Source organism: Fukomys damarensis, unplaced genomic scaffold (assembly GCF_012274545.1).
Source record: "Fukomys damarensis isolate Sample0158 unplaced genomic scaffold, DMR_v1.0_HiC HiC_scaffold_36, whole genome shotgun sequence".
NCBI classification, from domain to species: Eukaryota; Metazoa; Chordata; class Mammalia; order Rodentia; family Bathyergidae; genus Fukomys; species Fukomys damarensis.
This window is the reverse complement of record NW_022900948.1, coordinates 26,322,796-26,350,155: the sequence shown is the minus strand read 5'-3', so window position 1 is coordinate 26,350,155 and position 27,360 is coordinate 26,322,796. Positions and strand designations below refer to the sequence as shown.

The 27,360-nt window shown below is 45.3% G+C and overlaps 1 protein-coding gene across 7 annotated transcripts in view; it reads left to right on the top strand.

The window, feature by feature from the left end:
• Positions 1-27,360, top strand: part of Ptpn3 (protein tyrosine phosphatase non-receptor type 3) — a 110,147-nt gene that overhangs the window by 59,666 nt on the left and 23,121 nt on the right. For all 7 annotated transcript variants that reach the window (XM_010639295.3, XM_010639293.3, XM_010639292.3 and 4 more), the window contains 10 exons: positions 196-284; positions 3,599-3,662; positions 5,648-5,820; positions 9,423-9,557; positions 11,617-11,793; positions 18,881-19,067; positions 19,198-19,275; positions 20,145-20,201; positions 21,402-21,558; positions 24,120-24,280. In XM_010639295.3, coding sequence (XP_010637597.1) covers positions 196-284; positions 3,599-3,662; positions 5,648-5,820; positions 9,423-9,557; positions 11,617-11,793; positions 18,881-19,067; positions 19,198-19,275; positions 20,145-20,201; positions 21,402-21,558; positions 24,120-24,280 — 1,278 coding nt within the window. The remainder of the gene's footprint in view (positions 1-195; positions 285-3,598; positions 3,663-5,647; positions 5,821-9,422; positions 9,558-11,616; positions 11,794-18,880; positions 19,068-19,197; positions 19,276-20,144; positions 20,202-21,401; positions 21,559-24,119; positions 24,281-27,360) is intronic.

The following is a 27,360-nucleotide window of genomic DNA, read 5'->3' as shown; positions in this document are numbered from 1 at the left end:
AGTTTAGAAGAATATAGTGCTGAGTACTTGGATTTAAGTTGCTGTTAACTGAAGACTTCTGCCTGTGTTCAGTAACACTTTCCTCTTTGGAACTTATACATGATGCTATTTATAAAAGCAAGGGTGTTTTAAAGTTACCAGAGGGCATAGACCTGACTGTAACACACTCTGAATATGAGATTTTCCTTTTTACAGGATCTGCACAATTTAGATCTAATGATTGGAATTGCTTCTGCGGGCATTGCTGTATACCGAAAATACATTTGCACAAGTTTCTATCCTTGGTGAGTGCAAACAGTTCTAATTATTGTCTGAATCATGCTTTAAAAATATGCTGAACAAGAATAATGTTACCTCTAATTTTAAATTTTTGTTTCTAAAGAAGAAATAGAAATCCCCTCACCCAAAGTTTTGACCTCTGACCTTTAGTACTTGGGAAAATTTGTTTTTTTTTTATTAACATTCCCTCCTGCAGTTGCCCTTTGGTTTGGGATACTCCTTGGAAACATGGTAGATAAAAAGCATGAAGTAGGTCTTGGAGACAAGGGTGAAGACCCTGGCTTTAACCTCCTTTTGCAGAACTTTTCTCAAGGGAAACACTCACTACCAAAATAAACCAGCTTTCATGCAGAGTGGGGGTAGGGCAGATTCACCCGGGTGGCTGAAGAGAATGAACATTGCAGGCAGCAGAGAGGCAGAAACATCATAAAGAAAAGGGGCTGCAAGGCAGGATGTTAGGGTGAAGGAGTAGGAGAGTGGGGAACCAGATGAGTGTCATGCTGAATTTGATGCTTAGGTCTGCATCTGTTCCTTGAATTGACCGTGTGGACCCTCATAAATTGGGATTTAAAGGTGTTCATCACAGCCTTATTCATAACAGGAAAAAGCCCTATAAGTAAACTTAGTCATAGAGGTAAAAATCATCATAGCAGCTATCATTAGGGAATACTTGTGGTGTCTAGGTCACATTACTACATATTTTATTTGATTTATCTCATTTAAACCTGTAAAAGGCATATTTATTATCATTAGTTTCAGAGGAGGAAACTGAGGAACGAAGAGGGTCAGTAAGAACTTATGCGTAATCACAGGCTAATGATCAGTGTGGTCGAAATCCACAACTAGAGTCAAGCTCTGGTGCCTGTACTCTTATTCCATTACTAAGAATTGTATTTGTGGGGTAACACTTAAATAGGATGCAGACATAGAGGCACTGATGTTTTTCAATTAATTTGACAATATATCTGTCTTCCAAAATAAACACCTCAGAGCCCTATTCCACTTCTGAATAAAGTCAATATACAGACAACAGGATCTCTTCTCCCTTGTTCTTTTCCCTGGTATCATGACAGGCCCTGCAGGAAGCAGGACACCTCAGCTGCTGCATGGCCTGAGCAGCTCTCTGGCCTCTCAGGATCACACAGTGGGCACAGGGCTCATTTCCCTCCACAAGGCCCTCTGGGTCCTGGGGGCTTCCTGCAGATGCTATGGGCTGGAAGGCACCTGGGCTCAGCTCTGTCTGTAGTTGAGCCCCCTCAGCCCCACAACCAGGCCCCAGACCATCACATATCAAGAAAGATGTGAATCCTATAAGGACACTTCAAAGGGAAGAGGGCAACTTGGTCCTGAGAAGGAGGTTTGTAAACAGCGGCCTTTTGGGCAAAACCCATAGGACCCGTGACACCCCTTGGCCACTACACCCATCTGCAGGCTACCATTCTCTTCCCCACCTTTCAGCTGTAAGTTGGTTCTTTTCCAGGTCTGGCTTTGCCTCTGGTATAAGCCTCAGACCAGTGGGGAGGCCAGCACTGAATGGTGATCTTAGCATAAGCTAGGTGCAGGGTAAGTGGAAGGGCAGGGTGTGCGAAGAAGGACGCTGAGCCCGCACGGGTAAGCCCTAAACGGCACAGGCTTCAATCCGAGGGAATAAACTACAGAGAGAAGGTGTGGGGTGTGGGTTCTAGAGACAAGAGAGTGAGGTGGTGAGTAAAGGAGGTGAGTGGGCCGGGCTGGCATGTGGTGTAAACATGGGGAGTAGCAGGAGAGAGGCCTGGCCACAGGGAGCCTCCCAGGCTACAGGAGCAGAGGCTCCATCATTGGTTCTCTGTGAGATGCTGCGCTGTCATGTGTTCGGCGGGCACACTTGTCAGTGATGCAGCTCTGTGCATCACTGTTTATTTGTTACCCACCTCTCTCCTTAAGTTATGTCCTAGGCAGCAGTGTGCTCTGTCTTGCTCCTTGTCTCCCACAGGCTTGTACAGGCACAGGACTCAGTACACGAAGACACTCTGTACATTGTTTCTTTCTTATGAAAGGGTAGAGGGCAGTAGGGAGCCCCTGGAGGGTCATCAATAATGTTTATACTTCATCAAATTTGCTCTAGGACAGAGAACTATCAAGTACAGCAATTGGGGCCTCCATGGGAAGGAGGGGCAGTGAGCAGGAGCTCTCTGAACCTTCAGTGTCTAACAGGGACCTTGTGTGTAAAGCTGACGAGGCAGCAAGAGGTCCACTGCTTCCCATAGGTTGAGCCAGGTAAAGAATTCAGAAGCTGATAAGTTAGTTCTCCTGACTTCTGCAAAACAGGAGTTCCTTGTGGGGTTCCAGAGACAACAGAACAAGGGGGTGTCTAATCTGATCCAGCTGGGAAATGTTACATGAGTGGGCATTCCCTCTCTGTTCTGGAATGTTCTACTAAAGTCTTAATATGACTCTAGAGAACAGTGGACTTCCTTTATTCCCCCTAAGTGTGCAGAAGAATCTAGTGGGGAAATACACCTCCTTTGCGTGGATTACAGTAGCTTGGTGTAAATCAATGAAATTGACTTAAAAAGTAAACTTGTTAACTAATTTTAATGGAAAGAGCAAGCGCTGAGGGCCTACCATGTGTTGAGCATCATGCTAAGGACTTCCTATACTTAACCCCTCAGATCCCTGCAGAACTTTGCAAGAAAGGCACTGTGATTCCACTGTTCAAACTTCAGAATGAAGGACTAAGAGCATAGGTTTTGGAGTCAGGCTCAGACCTGACTCGGCCTGTTTCCTCATCTGAAAATGAGGTACAGCGTAACAATGTACTTTTCGGGGTTGTAGGAAGACTTTATGGAGAGGATATTTGTAAAGCATTTCATAGTGGCCTGGTGTGTAAAAATATACTCCATTAATGGTGGCTGTGATTCTGAAGTATGCACTTGGTTAAGAGGCTCCTTGGCACTTGGCTGTTAAGTGATGGAGTTTGTGCCGACCCAGGCCTGACTTCCTTCTGCTGCTCCACACTGCCCTCAGCTGTCTTCCCCACGTGTGCTCCAGCTCCCGCAGGCGCCAGTGTCACAGAGGAAGCTTACAGCAAAGATAGCACATGGCCCAGCTTCTTGTTATTTAAAGGCTACGTCACAGTCCAGAGGCCTCGTGTGAGACCAGCTCAGCCGGCTCCTGTGTGCAGCCAAGGCGATGGGGCTGGCAGCATCTCCAAGCGTCCGCAGGCTCCCAGTCACCAGGACCGTGGAGTAGAGGACACAGGCTGATCCCTGATGTCTGTGATTTCTTTGTATTTTGGTTTAGTTTTTGTTTTTTGTTTGTGCTCTTTTATTGTTTACAGGGTGAATATCCTCAAGATTTCTTTCAAAAGGAAAAAATTCTTTATACATCAGCGACAAAAACAGGTGAGTTTCATCCACACTTGCTTTGTTTCTTGTGTTTTGAATTCACTTCGGCTCTTAGTTCTTCAGGGGTTGGAGGTAATTAGCCATCTATAACAGGGATGAAAGAGCACTGCACAGTGTTTTCGGGGTCACCACCACCACCAGTGACAGGGTGTAGAGGGTCCCGCAGTTCCCGTGTAAGTCATGCAGCTCTGATAAGAAAAGGAACTCGCTTCTCAGTCAGAGAGGATCAGTTCAGAACCTGGCTCTTCCCTTACCAGCTGGGCAGATTGCATAATTTCCTCTGCTTGGAGTTTGTTTCCAGAAATTCAGTAAAATTCATTTTGTTCCTCAGGGAACAGTGGGGATTAAATAAAACGGCATGGTCAGAGCACACAGCAGAGCCCATGTAGAGTGGCAAGAAATAGCCACAGGCCACTTCCTTCTCTTGATGTGTTTAATGCATGAATGACTTATATCTGTCTCCCGAGAGGAGTTGTCAGCATTTAGACTCAGTTTACTTTGCCACAGAGGTAGATTCAGAGTGAGGAAGCTGGAGCTCCCACAGCTAATGGAGGTGGCCAGGTTGGAATTTGATCATTAGGAACCCAAGAACTTGCTCTTTCAACACCATACTGTCTTAAGCTGCATATCTGTCACTTACTATCACTATGTCCATTTCCCAGTCTTTCAAGGATTATATGTCCTTGAAATGGCACTGCATCCAGCACTCTGGAAGGCTGAACAAGAATTCCAAGTTTGACCCCAGCCTTGGCAACTTAGCAAGAACCTGTCTCAAAGGGCTGGGGAATGTGGCTCAGTGCAGGGTACTTGGATTCATTCACCAGTACCAAAAAGAAAAGTGGGTCTCCATATAGCAATGAACCCTTAGAAATGAGAACATTAAAACTCAGAGGAAGTCGGCTGGGGATTTAGCTCAGTGGTACCGCCACCTGCCTCGCAAGTGCAAGGTCCCAAGTTCAATCCCTAGTACCAAAACAAAAAAACCTCAGAGCAAGCAAGCTGTACAATCTGGGCCACCTGACTCCCCTAGAGCAGATTCAAGGTAGCACAAAAATGCATAAGAAATCAGAAAACCTAAACCCATGTAAAATGAAAACAAAAACCAGTGATAAAAATGTTCATAATAGTTTTTTGAGGAATATACATACATACACCTTGAAACCATAATGTTAAGTGAAATAAATCAGACACACGCTTAAATATCACCTGGTTTCTCTTATCTGAAAAACCCAAAATATGAATATAGAGTAAAATAAAAAATAGATACTAGGAAATAGGAAGATAGATCTTTTTCAAATGAGAAGGAGATCAAGAGGGGGAAGGAAAGGGGATAAAAAAATTGAGATGTGTTATGTACTTGTACCAGCTCTCTACAAGGAATATAATCATTACTTCAAACATTTACTAATAAAAAATAAAAACTGAAAAAATTCTTATTAAACATTAGCACTAGATTTCACCCCGTGCTCTGTGGGAAGCAAATGGAGAAATCCCCAAAGTTATAAAATTGTTTTTGTCTAGAAGTTGAAAAAAATATTTCTTTAGAAAAAAGATGTTCTCAGACCTAAATTCTAAAAGGATTGTAGGACCGGGTATTTCTCTCAGTGGTTCTGGTGCCTGCCTCGCAGGCACAAGGACCTGAGTTCGATCCCCAGTGCCAAAAAAAAAAAAAGGTGGGGGGTATTGTATTAGATGTTACTCCAGATATACCCAACCTCTAGATGTAAGCAGATTTGAAACAAGAATGCTCGTAAAGGACCACAAGTGATGAGGAGGAGTATTTCTGGTCATCTTTATTGCCACACTTGTAAAGAGATTTAACAGCCCTGCTCTGTAGTATTCCTGTAGCACTTGGGTCATGGCCAAGGCCTGCTTTCTGCTGTCTGTTGCCTCTTATCTCGTTGCCATCAGTGTGAGTACAGTGCTTGCTGGAACTTTCTCCTACATCTTTGCAGTGAAATCATTGTTGTTTTTCCTTGCAGCCTGAATCCAGGGAACATATCGTGGCCTTCAACATGCTAAATTACAGATCTTGCAAAAATTTGTGGAAATCTTGTGTTGAGCACCATACCTTCTTTCAGGCAAAGAAGTTACTACCTCAAGAAAAGAATGTTCTATCTCAGTACTGGACCCTGGGCTCCAGGAACCCCAAAAAGTGAGTATGCTTTAGGGAAAATGTACACATTAAACTGAGATGCCATTGGTCTGGTCACCACTGGGAAGTGGACATCTTTGGCAAAGGAGGGAATGCTGTGGCCCAGGGTTCCTAGACTTTAGGTCCCTGAAACTGTGACTGAGTCCCTCCAGGAGAAACAGTCTGTGCATCCCCAGGTACACCTCACATTTCCAGCATTGGCTTCTGTCCCCTCAACTCTCCTATCCTTGGAGTTCCTGTTAAACAGAGTCACAGCTGCCCCCACACCCTGGCAGCAAAGGACTCTGAGTGTCCTTCTGGTGCCAGCCTTAGGGCTTTCCAGTCTGCTGCCAATAGACCAGCCTCACCCACAGAGCATTAATCTCATAAGATGTTCTATAAAAGCAGAATGAATAGAAATAAAGGTTTCTTGAATCACGTGACATTGGGATGCATTACCTGTAATAATTGTAAAATATTAATAACTGTAGTTGACAGTGACCTAGTATTTACTTTGTACTAAATTATATTTAGTTCTTACAGCTATCATATAAGTACTGTTGTCCGTAGGAATGACATTCAGAATATTTAGTGACGAGTAACTGTAAAAGGAGTTTGTATAAATTTGTATGTGTGATTCATATGTATATTTTTAGATTTTAATTTAGGTTAAAATTTATTTAGACTCTAAAATAACCATAGCATTTATAATTTTGTTTTATTTCTTTGTTCTAAGGCTGCCTTCTGAATATAAGAGGTAGCAGAAATTGTTTATCAAGTTACTCTTAGAATATCTAAAGCATTTGTTGGTTTTTCATGATTGATTTTGTGATTTGTTGTCATCAGTGTGGTTGTTACTAACCAGGCTCATGTCTGACCCATTGTCTGGTGTGTGAAACTGCTTCAGACTGTTCTGTAATAGGAATGGCTTTGCTAGTACATGATAGTCATTAGATAATTTATGGATTCAACAGGTGGCAAATTTCTTTTAGTATGAGTGATGCTGTTTGTGATGCTAATGTTCCCTTTCAGTTTCTGATGAACCAGGAACAAATCTATTTTTGCAGTTTTTAGTTTTTGCGGTACTATCCAGTATTTTGTTGTATTCAGTAGCTATGACTGAATAGGTCATGAGAATTATTTTTGGAGAAGTTTCTAGATAACAGGCATTGTACACTCACGATGACACATGCAAGCCCAAGCTTCCCATGGCCTCTTGGAGGAGAGCTGTGCCCAAACAGCAGCAGCAGCCCACCATCTGCAGTGGCCTCACCTACTGCTACGTCCTGCCAGCCAGGTTTGATGGCCTAAGTAGCGGCCACTTCTATTGGTGTGTCTGTGGGCTCTTGCATGCACTGGGTCATGCATCTTTGAGACTTTGGTGGACAGAATGATGCTTATCCCTCAAGACCTGACATCACTTTCCAGGAGACTCAGGGAACCCAGCTGCCACAGTGGAGGGAGGCAGCAGTTTAGTGGCCCACGCTCCTATGAGATGAAACAGTTTTTGGAGTGTGCCCAGAACCAGGGTGACAGTGAGGTGCTGAGATAGTGCAGACTTGCTGATGATTTGTCTAATCAAGGAGTTCAGATTGAAGACATGGAATACTGGCTGCATGACCAATTTACTTTAGTATAAAAATATAATTGAGAGTAACACTATATGGTGTAAAACCACTAGTCCTCCTCCATTACTAGTGGCAGTGAAAGAGAGCGACCTCACGATAGAAGTTCACCCAGATAGTAGAGAATGGGGGGTGGGCTCATGTTTGTGCAGCCTTTTTAAACCAGCTGTTGTGAGGTTACTGCTTGTTTATTAGTTAAAATGGAGCAATTTCCTTCCAAGTAAGTCTCTTGGAATGCAGTCTTAACTTAGGTTGGGACCTATGCCCCTAGGCCAGATGCAAGGTTACATCCAGTGCACAGCTACCAGGCTCAAACCCTTCCTCTGTGGCTTGAATTTCCATAGCTACAAAACTTCCTTCTCTGTAGCCAGTGCAGGAGGCTGGTTCTAGTCACCACTTGTGGCCTAACAGATGAACCCTAATGGCTTAAAGTACCACCACTCTATTGCATTTTAAGATGTTGTAGGTCCGGAGATCAGGACGGGCTTGTCCAGATGACTCTTCTACTGCATGTATTGACAAGATTTTGTGATATGCATGTGGTGGCTGGACTGGTCTGGAGGGTCCAAGACAGTTTCTCTCTCATGCCTGGTGTTTTGGAGGAACAATTGACATAGCTGGGCTCCCTGCCTCTGGACTCCAGGTGGGCTCTTCAGCAGAGTAGGTGAATTTCCTCCATGGAGGTTCAGGGCTCCAAGAGCCAAAGGCAGACCCAGCCATCCTAAGTGTGAAGCCCAAAAGTGGCACAATGCTTCTGTTAATTAAAGCAGGCACCGACAGCCCTGAATTAGGAGTCTGTGAATTAGTAGCCATCTTTGCTACAGGGGCTCTCTTGGGGCATGAGGGTGAGTTGGGGGCACTAGCATCAAAATATTGTGAATTGCAGTTATCATTTCATTACTTCTACTTATTTTATAGATGAAGAAACTGAGGCTTAGAGACTGCACATGATTTGTCCACCCACAGAGACACAGCCACACATTTGTGGCCCTAGCAAAGTTTCCAAGTCAGTATTTTCTAAGCTTATGGGACAATGGAACACTTTTTCTCAGAGTCCCTATTAATAAATTGTGACACATGCTTGGAGATCTGCTACATTAAACCTTAGACTCGTGCCACTTGCTCCCTGTGTTTAAATCCTGTGTCCTTAATCAACAGTCATGTGGTATCTGATGTGGCATGACTTCAGCAGAAAAGTTCTCCTAGCGCTGCCTCTGTGAACATGTTGGTCAGGGTGACAGTACCATTTATTATTGCATATTAATCCATGATACTCTGGGGGAAGTCAAGTTTTGTTTGTTCTTTATTCTGTTTTACTTTTGTTGTTTGGTTGGTTGGTTTTAGAACACAAGGAAATGTGTGGAGTGTTTTCATAAGACATTAGAGCATAGTTTAAAATTTGAAACACCAGAACTGAAGGTGGTACCCTAAACGGGCTTCAGACTGTTCTCTCAGACAGTTCAACTCCAAGACTTAAATTCTCTAGGTATAAACAAAATTCAGGAGACTTCTGGGTAGCACATTCGAAGAACATGACCTGAAGCTATACTTTCTGAGTATATTCCCAGGTTCTGTGTCAGAGTGACCAGTGATTTACAGTGATGGCATCTGCCAGCCCGAGTGACAGTGCTTCCAGAGCATTGAAAGGATGGTTAATATTTTTACTCGTGCCAGTGTGAGTAAAGTGAGAATCCCTTGAAGTTACTTGCACATTCTTTCTATGCTAACCTAATAGTCCTTCAAATGTGGTAAGGTTTAGTTTTATTCTAGAAACATTTCAGTTACACAAAAACATTTTCACCAAAAGAGAATAAATAACATAAGGAACAGATAGGATGGAAAGGACTCTTGAGACCAATCTTCCCCCAACCCTCTTCGCCCTGGCAGGCACAACCATGGTCAGGGAAAGCGTGTAGAGAGACTGTGGTTCATGTGTGTGCAGTTTCTTTCTTGTTGGACATGTCAGTGTGGAGAGTGAACCTACTTGTGGTTTTTCAGGTCTGTAAATAACCAATACTGCAAAAAATTGATTGGAGGGATGGTGTGGAACCCGGCCATGCGGAGGTCCTTGTCAGTGGAACATCTAGAAACCAAGAGCCTGCCTTCCCGGTCCCCTCCAGTGACCCCCAACTGGTGAGTCCTCTTCTGTACCACTCGCTGAGAGACACTACTCTCTTAAAAATGCAAACTCGGATCAGCTTAAAAGGAAGTATGTGTGTGGGTCTCTGTAGATGTAGCTCAGTGGCAGAGTCCTTGGTTTGCATGTGTAAGGCCCTGGGTTTGATTCTCAGTGCAGAGGAAGAGAAAAGAGAGGGGCAGGGGAGAGGAAGAAAAAGGAGGAAAGTGGAGGGGAGGAGGACAGAGAGAGGCAGAGAAAGGGAAGGGAAAACAGAAGAATGGTGCTGTTTGGGTTTTTAGCTGAAAATCATGAACTCAGGTTTTGGCTCTTCTGTTAGCACGTTTCTTTCCCTCTCTGGTATTGATTTTCCCATCTATAAAATGTTTACAAAAATAATAATGTACAAATGTTGTTCAAACATACTTTAAAAGGGTCAGGTAGAATTTTTTTATTATTGTTATTTTATTGTAATGTTCTCCAGGGCCAGGGATTTGGCTCAGTGGTTCCGCTGCCTACCTCGAAAGTTAAAGGTACTGAGTTCAATCCCCAGTACCAAAATAATAACAATAACAATAATAATAATAGTAATGTTCTCCAAAGGCATCAGCCTATTTATGTGAATGCCTCTGAAAAGGTCAGGTGTCAACAAAGGGGAAACCAAGCAGCAAAACATTGCTCCCAGCTCCACAAGGGATCATAAGGGTGACTTTAAAGAAAGGTAGGCTTAAGACCAAAACAAAATAACTAATAATAAGCCCAGTTAATAAATGGCCAAATGAATTGAACCGACACTTCTCAGGACAGTACAGGTGGCCAGAGTTCAGCTTCTTTAGCCATCAGTGTCAGAAATCAGGACATGATAAATAGACTTGTCTCTTGTTTTTCAAGATGTAGACTCCTTACCTAAAGAATTAAATTTATGCTATGTAGTAGTAGCTTCCTTTATCTGGAAATCTCTTAGATAGTAATGCCAAGGACCCAGAGAGAGCCCCATATGGGATCCAACCCAAAGAGGAAACTAATTATTGGTAAGCTGTTATTGAATAACAAGGACTCAAGGCAGTCATTTTTTTCAAGCCAATCTTTCAGAAGAGACACATTTTTCCCAGGCCTTGAGAAAAGAGGAGAATCTGTCATATTAAGAAAGGAGACAGGGACATGGAGGGATTTAGAAGAAACTATCCTTGACAGAGTTGGGTGTTATCACACTTGTAGCTTGAAGCTCTTGCTGCTAGCTGTAGATCCTCTTCCAGTAGAATCACAAAGTCTTTTCTCTTCTACACTGAACACAGTATTATAGATTATCCAGGTTCGGGGAGATTGCATGTCATGGAGGTCCTGACAGTCCCAAGGAGAAGTGAATAACAGAGAAAGGCAAGATGGGAAATCTTTGAGGAAAAATAGAGCACCAAGGACCACCCACTGTAGACCCTCATCCCAGTGCTGAGAAACATTACCTCATTTTGTTCATTCTCAGGAGCTGTAAGCGTGTTTGAGGTCCAGACAGGTGATAGTCGCTTGGCTATTGCTATTGGAGAATGAGGTGGCATTCAGGTGCCCATCGCATGACATGGGTTTACTAAGGAATGTAGTTAAAAGAGTAAACATTTCCTCTAGGATCAGGTGGAATTCACATGGATGGGTGGATGTAGCTGAAATAAGGTTTGAGGTTTGCCAAGATAAAAATCTTTGACTTCTGAACTTTTCATGTACATTGTTCAAACCGGTAAGAATAGTCTGATGAACATTCAGAATGCTCTGCTAATGTCTTGAGAGCTCCAGAACTCACCCTGGATCAGCATCCATTGGCCAAAGCACTTATGCCAGTCTCTTTGTACCTACTTGTAGGGCTGAGATCACAGTTCTGGGGCCACTCCACCGGGCTGTTGGAGAGATCTGTATCACCCTGGGTGAATTCTGTGGTGCAGGAGCAAGCTGTCTGGCTCTGATTTTCTAAAGATAACAGCCAAGGCACCCTCGGAGAGGCCAGGCCAGAGTGAGATCAGTGACTTCTGGTCACACTCCCACAGGGAATTTGGTTTCAGCATTCTCACCCTGCCTCTACCCACCCAGGCGAAGTCCTCGGCTCCGACATGAGATCCGAAAACCCCGCCACTCCTCTGCAGATAACCTCGCAAATGAGATGACATACATTACAGAGACCGAGGATGTGTTTTACACCTACAAGGGCTCCCTGTCCCCCAAAGACAGTGATTCCGAAGTTTCACAGAACCGCAGCCCACACCGAGAGTAAGAATCTTGTGCTTCTTTTCTTGCTGTGTATCTGCAATTTGACTGTTGAGGAATTTGCTCAGGCCCAGATGGTCTTTTGAGAGGGGTCAAAAGCTGGTGCCTGTAGCCAGCTCCCAAAGGTAAGAGCGCCAGTCACACCGCCTGTCCACGCAGGAGGCCAGCATTGCACTGCTTTTTGTCTGTGATGGAGACCTACTCTCCAGGTTCCCGTTATCTCTTGTAGTCTCCTCTCCAGTTCACCAGCAGAGCCCAGTCCCAGTCATTCTGACTCTAGGAGCCTGTGAGCTATGATTTCTCTAGATTGTCAGTGCTTCACTCTATTATCCTTACTTCTAAAAGCCTTCTCAGAACAAGAATATGCCCTTGGGTTTTGGTTTTCTTTAATGATAGTTTCTTCTAAATCTTTCTATGTCCCTATCTCTTCTTCTTCTTCGTTTTTCTTTTTTAAACAGGGTCTCACTATGTAGTTGAGACTGACCTGGAACTCACTATGTAGCCCAGGCTGGTCTCGAATTCACAGCGATCCTCCTGCCTCAGCCTCTCGAGTGCTGGGATTACAGGTGTGCACGACCATACCCAGCTTCTCTTCTTAATGTGGCAAATTCTCCCACTCTTCAATGCAAAGGAAAAATACTTCTCTTCTGAAACACTAACTGAGTCCTTTGTTACTCAGTAACAGCCCATCCATTACTTTCCTTTGTGCCTTGATTGCCAGGGAGCTCAGAGCCACATGTTATGCTCCCTTGCATTCATTTCTTTCAGCCCAGCCCTCAGTCTCTTCATTTTCTTTCTTTCCTTCATTGTTTGATTCACACATACATACATTTTAGAAACCAAAGACATGTTTTAGAGTAGGCAATCTCAAATCATTTTCTGAAGGAAGTAAGAGATAGGTCATAAGTTATGTGACATTTTAAGATGATGTATGATATGAAAAGATAAACTGTTAGGAAGCCAGCCTTGGTCATTGGGTAGCCATCCTGTTAAATCCCAAACTGTGGCCCAAATCTGGAAATGTAATGCCTCCCCCAAGAGCAAATGATTAGCAAGCAGGCACTTAAATCTGTACATATTTACCACGTAGCTGTTAGGCTTGAAGCACTAAGCGCACTCTGCCTTGCTCAGCATTCACAGGTGAATGACAGTTCTGCCCTTGCATGTGGTGTTGCTCCTTGCCCACAGACAACTCAGTCTTTAGCTTATCTGTATTCTTATTTCTCTGGTTCAGTAATCCCTTGTGACCTGTGTGGATGGTGCTTTTGTTGAAATGATCGCTCTCTCACACCTCGGCCTGCTGCCTGCTGCCCCATCATGGAGGCTCAGTGGATGAGTGTGAGCTTCTTTGGGTAACCCTGTGGCTTTGCAGACAGGGAAATGAAGTGCTGGAGTACTGGACGCACATCGAGTTTGAGTCTTCCATGGACACTGGGCTCTGTCACTTTGGACAATGGCCAAAGGACAAGAGGGTTTAGGGAACTTCCTAAAGGCTCAGGGAAACATACTCATTTGGCCCAGTACCTCCTATGTGGTTTGCCAACCCAGCATGGGATCATAGCACACCTAGACCTTCACTGTCTCATACAGTAGCCACCAGCCATGGGCCGCTGTGCAGATTTAAGCCATAAAATCAGTTAAAATGAGGGCTGGGGATTTAGCTCAGTGGTTCCGGTGCCTGCCTTACAAACGCAAGGGCCTGAGTTCGATCCTCAGTACCAAAAAAAAATCAGTTAAAATGTAAGCATCACATTCCTCAGTCACACATGCCACATTTTAGGTGCTCTGTTAAGCCACAGGTGGTGGCTGCCACATGGGCACAGATGTAGTCCATTCCCATCAGTGCAGAAAATGCTGTTGACAACACTCACCTAGCCTGAGATGTTTATTCTCTTATTCGTTGAAAGGGATGTGAACTCCCACAATATCTACAAAAAGAAAGGGCATTTCTCAAAAGCCAAGTGTAAGTCAGGCATCATCGCCTGATCTGCAGTTGGAGTACTTGCCACCTCTCCTTCAGCTGTTGGGCAGTGGCAGCGGCACCAGGGATGGGTTGACAGCCTCCAAGAGCCCTTGTGGGGCAGCACCCTCTGAAGTCTCATCCTGCAATCGGTACCCCTAGGGAACGATGCATTAGTTCAGTACGTGTAAATGCTTTAAGGGGCTCCATTTTCCCTGAGACTTGGCAACGTACTTTATGCACCCTTTGCTGGTCGTGGAAGGGAGAACATAGAAACAGATTAGGCAGGGTTGCCTTCAGGTTCTTCCAGGCCAGAGGCACTAAACAGCCTTTATCTTCACAGATAGGGCTTTGTTTGGTGAAAGGAAAAGGTCTGGAGAACGGTCTGAGGTTTCAGAGAAGCCTGACTGCATGTCCTACATCAGCCTTTCCTCCTTTGTCTTCAGTCACATGGAATGGTAGCTCATCTAGATCTCTGCAGTATATTAGAGGAGCCACCAGCTCCATAAGGTTGTTTACATCTAAGTTCATAAAAATAAAATATTTAGGCATTACTTCCACAGGCCTTGTTCACTTCAGTGAGTTCTAACCCTGTTCACCGTACACAATGCCTGCTGATTCTCTTTGAAACTTCTCTATGAAACCATGTAAAATGTCTTCCTGAAGCACTTCATGATTTTGCAACTAAATGTTAAAAGTAGCACACAGTGGTGATACAAAGACAGCATTCCTTGCTGAGGTTTTGCCAGGTGCACTGACAATAGACCACTTGGGAACTCTAGTTAGTGGCTGTAATTTGCAAGTAGGACAGGTGGTTGGCAAACCAGTGAGCCCCACGCCCTCACTTAGGTGGAGGGCCTTTTCCTGCAGGTGTAAAGCTTATTTTTCCTGGGGCTTCAAGGCCTTTGGCTTCCCTGAGCACCTGGGGACTCTCCGCTGCCCCAGGCAAGAAGCACAGGCTGGTCTGTACTTGGTAAGAAAGACTTGCGTCTGGAACTTCAGTGAGTATTTGCAAAATGTTTAAGAAAAAGTTTGACATGTTTTCTGTAGCAGATTTGTGTTAAAAGGCAAAGAGAAGCATTCTGTCAGAGAAATCAGATGAATAATATCACAGACAGCGAGGAGGGATCTTTTTAAGAGGAAGAATTAAGTCTAATGTTCTGTACTCACTTAAAAACGAAGAAGAAAGAGAAAGAGCAGTTAGTCTTTGGATCTCCACCCAAAGCAGCACAGCTCTGGCTGTCTGAACATTATTCCGGCAGATGAGTCACTCTGGTTTGTTCTGTATTTATAGTAGCACTGCAAGTTTATGATTATAGTTATGAAGCCTCGGCAGTGTGCTTTGTGCCCAAGTAGGCTGTGTACTTTTGTTATTCCCATTGCTCTATCAGCTTTTCAGTGTTCCTTGCCTTGCTTCCAGGGAAAAACCAAATTCTGCAGAGAAGTCAGTTTTCTTCAGGGCAACAACTACAAAAAAATGCCACCATCTCCCACCAGATACAAGGGAGAAGTGCTTGAAGAAAAATTGGCTTACAGAGTAGAAGACACTGGCAGAAACAAAGTTTAGGGCTATTTGGGGTTACAGTCAAAAGACTTTTAGTTTTTATTTTAGTATTAGTATTGTTTTGATGGGGTCACTAGCATGAGACACTAATCAGAGAATTGTTGCCTGTCACCCTTAACTTCTTTACTATTTGTTTGCCTCTTCCTTAGAGCCTGATTCCCTCCACAGGATATGGGGCAGCTGTCACTTATATTTCAAGCCATCTGTACATTGGAAGGAACCTTAGAGATGCCCTTCTTCAGCCACATTGACAGTGAAGGAATTCCCTTGGCCTTGTCACCCAAGCCCCCAGGGCCTGAGACTCCCACCATGGAGGGAGAGCTCCCTGCAGTGTGTAGGTGCAGCAGCATGCTGTGTTGGACCCTCTGGTCATTGGATATTGAGCCCTCTCCATCCACAGATTCAACCATCCATACATCCAAAATGTAGTCAGGCCCATGATGGTTGCTGCATTAGTACTGAACGTGTGCAAGCTATCTTTTCTTGTCATTCCCTAACCAGCACAGTATAATGAGGCAGGAGAATCACAAGTTTGGGCCCAGCCTGGACAATTTAGTGAGACTGTCTCAAAATAAAAAAGGGCTGGAGATGTAACTGAGTGAGATGACCCTGGGTTAAATCTTCAGTGTGGGAACGGTGAACACAGTATAACAACTATATATGTAGCATTTACATTGTGTTAGGTATTACAGGTCATCTAGAGATAACTCAACAGTATACAGGAGGATGTGTGTAGGTTATTGCAAATACTATGCTGTTTTATATAAGGACTTGAGCATCCTGGATTTAGACATGGCAGAGGGGCCTAGGATCCTAGAACCAATCCACCCTGGCTGCTGAGACCAAATATTCTTCCTGAACTGTGCTGGACATCTCCTAGACTCTAAGCCAGCAGATAGATTCCTGTTTTGAGCCCCAAAACAGCATACGTGGCACCTCTTCCAATTCTACATGATCGACCTGGCTACTGTTCTTTAGGTTAATCCTGGCTCCTTTGACCATCTTGCCCATTCCCATCTTTGCCACCATTCCCCAGGTGCACGTCAGCTCCTCAGCAGAGGGTGGCACAGACCCAAATGCAGGACAGGGTCTGTGTGCCATCCAGGTGTCTCCTCCGAGGGCACCATTCAGGGGCAGGGTTCATTTGTGGTGTGTGTTTGTGTGTGTGTTCATTTCCTCTGAACCTTGATGAACTCTTGGCCTTGCCCACTTGCATGTGGGCAGATGTCTCATGAACACCCAGAACCCAGCCTGGCCCAGTTGACACCCTGTCTTCATGTCCATCTCATGACTGCCTTGTATCTTGGTGAAGGGGCCATTGTTTCAGTATGACTCCCAGAAGCATCAGCCATCCTTGACTCCTCTCAACCTTCTGCCATCCTTGTCCCTCATCCTTGAACCCTTCTTTCTGCCTCCCAGACAGCTCTCAAACTGAGCATCACACCCTTTCTTGGGAGAGCATCTTCCTTTCATGACAAACTCATTTTTTACTTCTTTAAAGTTGCTGCTCTCTAGAGAAATGAATTCATGTGTAGCTTGTTTCTGATGCCTATCACCACTACAGTTCTGAAACATCTGATGGACATTCCATCTCTGCTGCTTTCTCCCTGGGGACAGGTGCATGCTCTACCTCCTACTGTTGTTCTGGTTCCTAGAGGATGGTGGCAGTCCTTGACCTCCCCTTCTTCCTGCGTCAGGGACAGATTCTTGCTTCTGTTCCTCCTCCCCCCAGTCATCAGCTCTATCCCTGCCATGAGGTCATCTTCTGTCCCTCACCCCACCTTCCTTTTCTCACAGACACTTGCGTGGAGCGCTATCCACGAATCAGTCCCCTTCCCTTTATCTCCTTGCCCACTTGACCCACCTCAGTGGCACCTAAAGTCCTGCCAGTGAGGGAAGAGCCTGTTATTTTGACATCTCCACTCCTGTCCAGGTGCCACCATGTGTCATTTGTGTCCTGCCATGTGCTTCCCCTCATCCGTCTGTCCTCTTACACAGTGAACTCAATGTCTCTGTGCCCTATGGGCAACCTCTGTACACAGCTGATCAGGCCAGAAATCAGCCCTTTGTGTAAACACTTTACTGCCTAAAAGTAACCTCTTCAAACCTACTCAGAAAAAAGATTGAGACCTAGGATGACTTTGAATATTTTGTTAGTACTAATACAGCAGAAGCGGCAGCAGCAGTAGCGGTAGTTGTAGTAATAGTGATACCAATATTATTTAGTACTGTGAGCTGTTTTAGACCATTTAGTTATGAAAAACTTTTAAATCTCATAAAATAAAGTCTATACCCACAGAAAAATACTTTGAGATCCACAGCTTAAAAATTAAATAAAATAAATATAATTCATAACATTCTATAAACATTCGTAACATTAGATAAACATACTTCATAATTAAATAAACTTAATTCATCTGGCTTTTCTGGTGTTTGTTTACCTGCCAGCCACCTTTCCACAGCTGTCACCCACCCTCTAGACTCATCCAAACATTTGAAGTGTGTATGCTTCACACCTCAAATTGGACAGTTGCCAGTAGGCAACTTCTTCCTATAAAAGGTTCACATCCAACGCTAGATCTGGAAACAGCATTTTCCAGACCTTTTAGTTTTAGCAGTTGCCCGTTGTACCATTAGGTGGTGCTCTTATGAACAGCAGAACTGGGGCTGGGGTACAACTCAGTGGTAAAGCATTTGCCTAGCATGCACAAGGCCCTGGGTTCCATCCCCACTCACCACACACAGACAGGCATGGTAAGCTAATTTGAACTTGAAACAGAAGCACCATTTTAATGAAAAAAATCCATGGATAAGAGGTAGAAGCAGTTGCCTCCTCTGTCTTGTCTAATTTGTTTCTATTCCCTGTCTTCACTTTGTATGGAACTAGGATGTAGCAGAATCTGTAGAATGTAGGGAGAACCCCATACTCATTGTTTTTTAAGACCCCTGCTCAATCCGCATGGCCCTAAAGTGGCTAGTGGGGTGACGCAGAGAAGCTGAGCATCCTGTCTGCTCTGTGCAGTGATGATAGGGATGTTGATCCCGTGGCTCCGTGAGGTCAGAGCCAGGGTGTCTCAGGAGCGTTGTCCATGTGCTGTGGGTAGCCCAGAGTCCTGTGGAACGGCACTATCAGCAGGAATGAGATGGAAGTAAAGCTCCAGAAGAGATGGGAGCATATCCATTTACATGACCTTGCTGTCAGAGTCTGGTTCAGTACTTAAATCACCAGAGCCAGGCATGGTGGTGCCCACCTGTAGCCCCAGCTACCGGAAGCCAGCCTGGGCGACATAGCAAGAGTCCTCTAAACTAGTTAAACCACCCAAGTAGCTGGACCCATTTCCTCATCAGTGCTCCAAAGCAGCTGGGTGGAGAACTGAGTTCCCATGTTGAAATGGATTAATATTTAAGCCAGACAGGTTGAGTGTGCCAGAGCCCTACATTTGACCTTTGCAGATCTGCTAAGGCTCCAGGGGTCAGTAATAACCCCAGCAGTCGACAGTGTTTGTTCTGAAACATATTAATTAATTAACAGTTATTAAAATAACTCTTCCTTCCCCACACTGAAGGAGTTTATCTGAGAACAACCCGGCACAAAGCTGCCTGACCCAGAAGTCATCCAGTTCTGTGTCTCCATCTTCAAATGCTCCAGGCTCCTGCTCACCAGATGGAGTCGACCAGCAGTTCTTGGAGGACTACCACAGGGTGACCAAAGGGGGCTCCACTGAGGACACCGGCCAGTACTACTGCGACAAGGTGAGTGGGCTCAGGTCACGCCACGTGGAAGCGGCCAGGGCAGGCAGCTAAGAATTGTGACCAGAGAAACTATCACCAACCACTGGAGAGGGAAATAATGTCGTTGTGACCACTTTCCAATGTTTTCCAGAATGATAATGGTGACAGCTACTTAGTCTTGATCCGGATCACACCGGATGAAGATGGAAAATTTGGATTTAATCTTAAGGTACGCTCTGTGTATTGTAAGGAGTTTTTATGGTGAGATTTTAATTTTCTTTAGAAACATACTGCATACCTCCACTACATGAGGAGACCAGTTCAGCCCTCAGAACTGGGAGTTTTTTATATGGCCACAGCTACTGCCTCGTACTAAGAACTTGCTCTCTACCTGACTTGCCATGCACTAGATTTATGCCATCTTATTGAGCTCTTAAAATAAGCAGTGACAACCGTGTTTTTAAACCCATGAACACTAAAGCTCAGAGAGTTGATAGCAGCCACACACCTCCCTCAAGGACACTTGTTAAGAGACACCGACACTGGCCCCTTATCAGTGCTTCACGTGCCCCCTCCCTTTACAGCTTTGGCGATGTTACATCAGCACCCTCTTTTCCACAAAGCCTGAAATCTCTCCTCTCCGGCTCTACAGAGAAAGCTTCCCAGCCCCTGCCAAGTAGGAGCAGGCAGGCTTTGCTGGCCTACCTCTCCCTCACTCTGCTCACACGTGTGTGACCCTTCCCAAGGCCTCACTGCCTCCCCTGAGGCCTCCCTTTCCCAGCAGCTTCTGGCGCCCTTCTCCTGAGAGGGTCAGCACTGGTGACACGGAGCCCCCACCCTCGGAGTACATCTTCAATTCACGGACCTGGGGTGGTGGCAGGCGGGCAGGTGGGGGTGAGCAGAGCTCTTCTGGTTGCTCTGCAGGTGTGGAGGAGTCAGCAGTGTGTCCTGTGGTTCTGGAAGGGGTGCCCAGTCTGTGGTTGGCACAGGCCAAGTGTGAGGCCTCCCCTGGGCCAGAAGACTCACATGCATTGGTTATCTGCCTGTCTTTCCTTGCTGTGAACTACTCAAGTGTCTTTTCACTTTAAAATATTACAGGGAGGAGTGGATCAGAAGATGCCTCTGGTAGTCTCAAGGATCAATCCAGAGTCACCTGTGAGTAAACATGTCCCAGGTTGCTGCCTGTTTGCTTTCCCATAACCCTACTAGTTCCCATTTCTGTATCCCATTTATTCTCTCCTCTCTTCTCTCTTCCCTCCTCTCCTCTCCCTCCCGCTCCCTGTCTCCCTCTCTCTGCCTTTTCCTCTTTACAGCAGCGAAGAATGTGTGTAAATACATGTAGACGGAGAGGAAAAATGGAGCACGTGTTTTCTGGAACCTTGCTGCTCAGTGTGGTCCATGAGGCTGCAACACCTGTGTCACACAGGCCCTAACTAGACATGCAGAGCCTCAGGCCCTTACAAGGGCTGCTGACCCAGTGTCTGCATTTAAAACAAGATCCTTGGGTGCACATTACATCTTAAAAACTACTACTTGAGGGAGTCAAACTGAGGCACTGGGCTTGCTCCTCTGTGTGTGTGAAATAGATTCATAATCTTGGGCCCCTTCCTACCATCTCGCCACCAGTCCTTCCCCATCCCTTTGCGAAGGCCTCCTAAAGAGCTGGTGTACTTTTTCTTTCTAGTTTTTCTTCTTGTATGTATTTAAGGGGTACAGCATGAGGTACTTATATATAGTGAAACATTTACAGTGGTCAAACAGATTAACACAGCTATCACCTTCCAATTACCTTGTATCATCTGCTTTTTCAAAACAGTAGAGCATCAGAGAACTGCTATGCCTTAGGAGACTTTTAAGTAGACTTTAAGCTTATTGTATACAATTTGTCACTAGTTGTGATTTTGGGAGATTAAGGAAGCTTTCATTCTTACACTGTTTCTCACTCAGCTCCATGACAGCTTCTGCTGACAAAGGCTTCCTTTCTCTACTGCAAGACAGATACACACTTACTTGTAGCTGGCAAATCATTTTCTAACAGTATACCCCGAAAACAACAGATGAAGGTATCGCCATCATTTTGATAGTAAGTAAAGGTTGGCTGTAGTGAAGGAGTAGCTTTGGCAGTCTCTAGGCTTATTCTGAAATGTTTCGTAACTTGCATTCTGAGCAGCACATCTTTGCAATCCCACAACCCACTACCACGTCCACGTAGCAAAGTGTGTAAAAATGATGACAGCGATACCTGGGAGAGGGAAGGTGAACTTGATCAGTCTCCAGGGCCCAGCATCAGAAAGCTCAGCGATCTTCCCTTGAGGGTGATGTTATGGTAACGGAGAACTCGCTTCCCTCCACCAGGCTGACACCTGCATTCCTAAGCTGAATGAAGGGGATCAGATCGTGTTGATCAATGGCCGGGACATCTCAGAACACACCCACGACCAGGTGGTGATGTTCATCAAAGCCAGCCGGGAGTCCCACTCGAGGGAGCTGGCCCTGGTGATCAGGAGGAAAGGTAACAGCCCCCACAGATGCCCTAACAGAGCAGGATCTTCTCTAGCCCATGCCCTGCTTTTGAAAATGTTGGGTCTACAGCCAACAGTTGAAAAGAATGTTCACATAACAAGCAGAATGACCGGCGCCTCGCTGGGGAAACTTGAAGTGGAGGGGCGGGGGCTGGCCCTTGTGGGCAGAGAGAGGCAGCCCCACAGTGTACTTGTACAGGGCTAGCGCTCTGATTCCCGCCAGCCAGGCACTGCTCAACCATACTCTCAGCTGTCCCTGTTCCTTCTTGGAGGATACAGTTACATATTATTCGAGACAGGATGGCAGGGCGGAGCTTGGTTGTCTCGGTGATACCGCCTGTGGATGGGAAGGACCTTGAGCAAGTTGCATACCCAGGCTGCATGTCAGTTTCCGCACATGTGACATGAGGACAGCCTCGTGGCCTTCTCACAGCTCTTGTGAAGACTGAATGGTACACTGGAGAGAACCTGGGCTGCAGCTTGACTGCAGCAGGTGTTTGAAAGGAGAACTCTGTTGAGTGTTATTACTGTTACTGTGCTTGTTTTACAGAAATAACCCTGTCCCTTGGGTCCCCCTGCACAGCTTTAAATGCTGACTAAATAAAGGATGTGACTGCAGAGCCCTGGCCTGGCATACACATGCAGCTCACACCCTTCGTTCACTGCTCCCACAAGAACTCCCAGTCCTGCCCAGCCAGGTCCATGTAGACCCTGATGCTTTCTCCTCCATGAGGACTTAGGGGTTCTCTCTGGGTCCCTCCCATCCCCTTCCCACCTCCTCATCCCACCAAACCCAGCCATGGGCTGGCGCACAGTACGTATTGAGTCATGATAGTGGCTAGTGTCTGGGAAGGCCTTGCTGTATGCCAGTGGCTCTACATCATCATCCTCCTCAACTCTCACAACTCCTCTGAGCTGAGTATACTCATCCCAAGTGGGAAAAGGTGGAAACCAAGCCACAGAGAGGTGAAGGAAGTTGTCCACTGCCGTGTGACTAGTAAGGCCACAGTGATAGGCGTCAGAGGAGTTGGAGATGAGGACATGCCTCTGTTGCATGACAGGTGTGTCCTGTCATGTGCCGGGTGTCCAGAGCAGCAGGAAAGGCCTCCACAAGGCCCGAGAAAGGGGCTGGTCCTTTTGGGGCCAAGGAAAGGCATGGTAGGCAATTAGAGCTAAACAGCAAGCCCACCAGTTTTCTAGAAGCTGTAATAAGTTTATTTTAATGTAAGCATGTAAGTAAAAAATATGAATTGATAAAAGAAAAATGATAAGCTGACTTGGGGCAGGGGAGTCATAGGACAGAAATCACATAGTACAAGAAGAGATGAGCTACTATGGTCAGTAAGAAGAATGTGGTCTTTAGAGTCATAGGGCCTTGGACTGTTGCCTGTTGCCAGAGATTGCCGTGTCCTGCCCTGCCAGGCTGAGTTACTTTGGAGAAACGATTTGACTTTTCTGAGATTCTACTTCCTCATCTGTGAAGTAAAAAGAACAGTAAAAAATTCAGAATTGTGAGGATTTAGTTCAACTGCATAGGAAAACCTGAACATGATTTTTCTCCTTTCCTGTTACCTTAAAGATAGCAGGGAACCATTGAAGGTTGTGGGTATGTGTGATACTGGAGATTGAATCCAGGAGTGCTCTACCACTGAGGTACACCCTCAACTAATCTCTCTCTCCCTCTCTCTCTCTCTCTCTCTTTCTCTATCTCTCTCTCTCTCTCTTTCTCTCTCTCTCTCTCTGTCTATCTCTCTATCTCTATCTATCTATTTGGTAGGGTCTCCCTATGTTGCCCATGTGGGCTCCAAACTTGCAGCTTTGCCTCAGTGTTGGGATTACAGCTGTGCACCACCACACCTGGCCTATTGAAACCCTTTGAGTGAGGGAGTGACTTCCTCTTCCACTCAGAAATGACCCCAAAGCTTCCAATTTGAGAGAAGAAAGAAAGAGAAGATACAGACAAATAGAATTATTGTGCAGGAAGTTTTCCCCTGTTAAGTTTGACATGGAGATAATTTGGATTTTAAAAATATAGCTGAAACACAGAGGAGACATTGGGACTGGAGATACTTGGGAGCCTCCCACATAGAAATATCCTGGAATGAAGAGTGTGGGCTCTCAGGAATGAGGATGCCATGGCAAGAGCTTGGTCCCTCTTCTGGTGCCTGGGAAATGCCCATTTTAAGGAGTAAATGAAAAGGAGGAAGGGGTATTGGGGATGGGTAGAAAAATAACCGGGTCAGAGAGCATGCAGAGAAGACACACTTTCTTTAAAACTTTTCCATTTCCTTTTTCCTTACCTTGTCAAAAAAAGCCTGTGTGAACTCAACACCATCATTTAAAACTAACCAGAAAGATTAGTATAGTGCTTTCTATAATTACCATGTACTGAATCATTCGCCTGAAAGTGGTATCTCTGGTGAGGTGATCACTGTGCACCTAATCATTTAATAAGACATTGTAAACCATCTGCACCGGGTGCCATAGGGAAAGTTTTTGAGGGAGACTGATCAGCCACGGTAGCAAGCCAGATGCTGTCTGTTCATTCCAGCTGTCCACTCGTTTGCTGAGATCAAATCTGAAGAGGAACTGAACCAGCTTTTCCCAGAGGCCATTTTCCCCATGTGTCCTGACGGTGGGGACACTTTAGAGGGATCCATGGAACTGCTAAAGAAGGGCCTCGAAAGTGGGACGGTGCTGATCCAGTTTGAGGTAAGAGGCTGCAGGCCGGGTGTGCTGCCTGGCTGTGACTGAGCCCTGTAGGCCAAAGCAGAGACCCAAGCTCTGGTTACTGTTCCTCCAAGAGGACCATGTGGTTCATAAACCTCAAAACAGCAGAGTTGCTGTGAGGATTGCCAGGTGATGCTTGCGTTCTTCGTGGGTTAACGGGTGCATCCAGGGGGCCCCATCTCAGGCTCAGAGCATCAGGGCATCAAGACAGCCCAGACAGAGAGTTTCAGGACTGGTGCCCAGTGCAGAACTCTGTCTCACCTTCTTGCTCTAGTAACTGTGTAGTCATGGGGAGATGTGTCAGAAATTGAGGAGGAGGGACTCAGCTGCCAACACTAAAGCTCAAAACTCCAGTCAAGGATAGTGGAGAGGCAGTGTGGGTGACCCACCTCAGGGATGTTGAGCCAGCTTGCAGAGACCAGGAATTTGAAGCAGTTCCTGTCATCCATGCAGGCACAGTGTCTTCCTTCCCAAGTTCTCCAGAACCTCCAGAACCAAAGTCAGATCCCATCTTCCTCAGGAGGGACCTGGGATGTACACAGCTAAGAAACTGTTGACAGAGTCACCCGAGACCTTTTATAAAACCAAAGAAGAGCAGAGGGGTCACTAACTGAATGAAAATAGAATGTGTTTATCTTTCAAATGTGTTTAAAGGTAGAAGAAAGCAAAGGAGTTTGGGCAATAAAAGAGTAGAAGAAAGAGCACAAAGGGGCATAAAATAGACCAATAAAAGAAACTAGAATGTGATTAACAATACCCAGCCTGTGTTCATAAATTAAGGACAAGAGGTGATACACCCCAAAGAGCAATGCATCATTTATTAGCAAACCATATCAATGAGAAAATCACAGAGGCAAAACTAGAACGTTTGTGAAATACATGTTACTACAGCGTGATTCAAAAAGTCGTGGGTAATGAATACTGAACAAAAAGGAACATGAAGCAGAACGTTTGAGTGAAAGGTTTATTTAATGGTGGTGTAAGGTATAGAATGTGAAGATGTATTAGAGCAGCGTGTGCTGACTGAGCACCAGTGAGCTAAATTCCCAGCCTTTGGGAATTTAAAGCTTTTTAATTAACTGCCTTGACAGAAATGCAAAACAAAAAATAAGTTTTGATCTCATGAAAATGAAATTTGCTAAACACTCTTCAAAATAATGAAAACAAGGAGGAACTTGAAATGCAGTCCTAGAGATGATCAGCTTTATCCTTGTTTTGGTTTTGGGATGGTGTGAAGAGGGAAGGGCATGTGGTGTCACTCATTCATTGAGCTTTCAGCCAGTGTGTCTGAAGTCCTAACCACGTGCCTAACGCTGGGTCAGGAGCACGATGAAAGGAGAAGGGGGTTTCTGAACGCAAGAATTTATGGTTTGATTTTAGTATATTTGTGAGGCTATGTCTTGAATCCCTGAAAGAACTGAAGACCAAGCTAGGGAAGGATTTCGTTGTACAGAACATGTATGTCCCGTGGCAGCTGGAGGTGAGAAGGTTCCAGGAACTCCTCTGGGGTGAGATATGGGAATAAGGAAGGATGGATGGGGTTAAATGTGAAGGGGAGCATTCCTAGAAAGGTCACATCCTGAATGAAGACCTCATAGGGTATCAGATCACAGAAGTAAAAAAGGACCTGGCTGGGGTGGCTGTTGCAGCAAGGAATCCTGGGAACCAGCTCCTAGGGAGGGAAGTCCCTCAACCCTGCAAGAATTGTTCTATTGATCCAGTTCCACAAGGAGGCGCTGTGGGCTCTCCCTGAGGAAAAATGCAAAGCTTGGATTTGAGCAGTGCTCCACAAGGCCACCTTCACCAAGTGGCTCAGCTTCAGCATGTTTTTACATACTGAGTCCCTCAAGATACTCCTTGAAAAATGTCAGCATTTTAAAGGGCTTTTAGAGAGACACACCCACTCCTCCTCCTCCTCTGTTTGGAATAGTGTTTCTTCAAAGCTTACCTCTGAACACTTTGACTTTTCCTGGGAGCTTATCAAACCGAGAACCAGTCCACATGGGTACTTTTAACAAGATCACCTGAGGTTGTGATCCGCAAGCAGACCAAGAGGAGAAGAGGGAAGAAATTGTACCAGGAGCACTGTCCCACATCTACCCATCCAAAGTATTACCTTTGGATCATAGTCAGATGAAAGCATAAGAAAAAAAAATGGAAAATATATGCATTTTAGGGTTAAAATTTGATACACACCCATTTTTTCATTTAGTCTATACATTTCCTAGAAATTAAATGGGAAACTCCTCTTTTTAAGTGATGATATCTTCTGCAGAATTCCAGAATTCTGAGCAGATAGGAGGAGACCTGCTCTGTGATGGGGCTGGTGGAATCCCCAGAGCCTAGCCCTCTCCAGTCATCCCTCTCTGCCCTCTCATAAAGCCCAAGGCAGAGGAGAGTACCATGTAGACTGCATTGCCAGAGAGGGAAAAGTGTCCCACAGCTGCTAGAGCACAAGAGCGCTAAGGAGAGCGGGTCAGATGGGACACCTATAGGAAAGGACCTTTAATGAGGAGTCACTGTGTGCCGAGGGTATGAAGGACATCAGCTTACACTGTCCTCACCACAGCTCTGTGTACCTGCTGTCATTGTTGCCCCTTGTAGAGAGGGAGAAATAGAGTCTCAGAAGAGGAGGTGACTTCCCCAAGGCCTCACAGTAAAAGGCAGAGAGACTAGAACGAAGACAGCTAACTCAAGAGTGTATTCTTTTAACTACCATGTAGCTTTTGGAAACTAGGAGGTACTGTTTAGCCTGTAAGCATCACTATATCAGAGTAGCAGTTAAACATCAGAGCTAGCAAAGGTCAAGAGGCTGCCTGGCTGCATCAAACCAAACAGGCCTTAAATCCTGACTTGCATCCCTTAACCTCTGTGACCCCACTTCCCCATCTATGCATTAGGTATCTCGTGGGTTGATGTGTAAGGGATAGGTGAGATTAATACTTAATGCAATGCCTGGTTCATGATAATGCCATTAAAGGGGCCAGGGATGTAGCTCAGTGGCGCCGTGCCTGCCTTTTAAGCACAAAGTCCTGAGTTCAATCCCTAGTACCAAAAAAAAA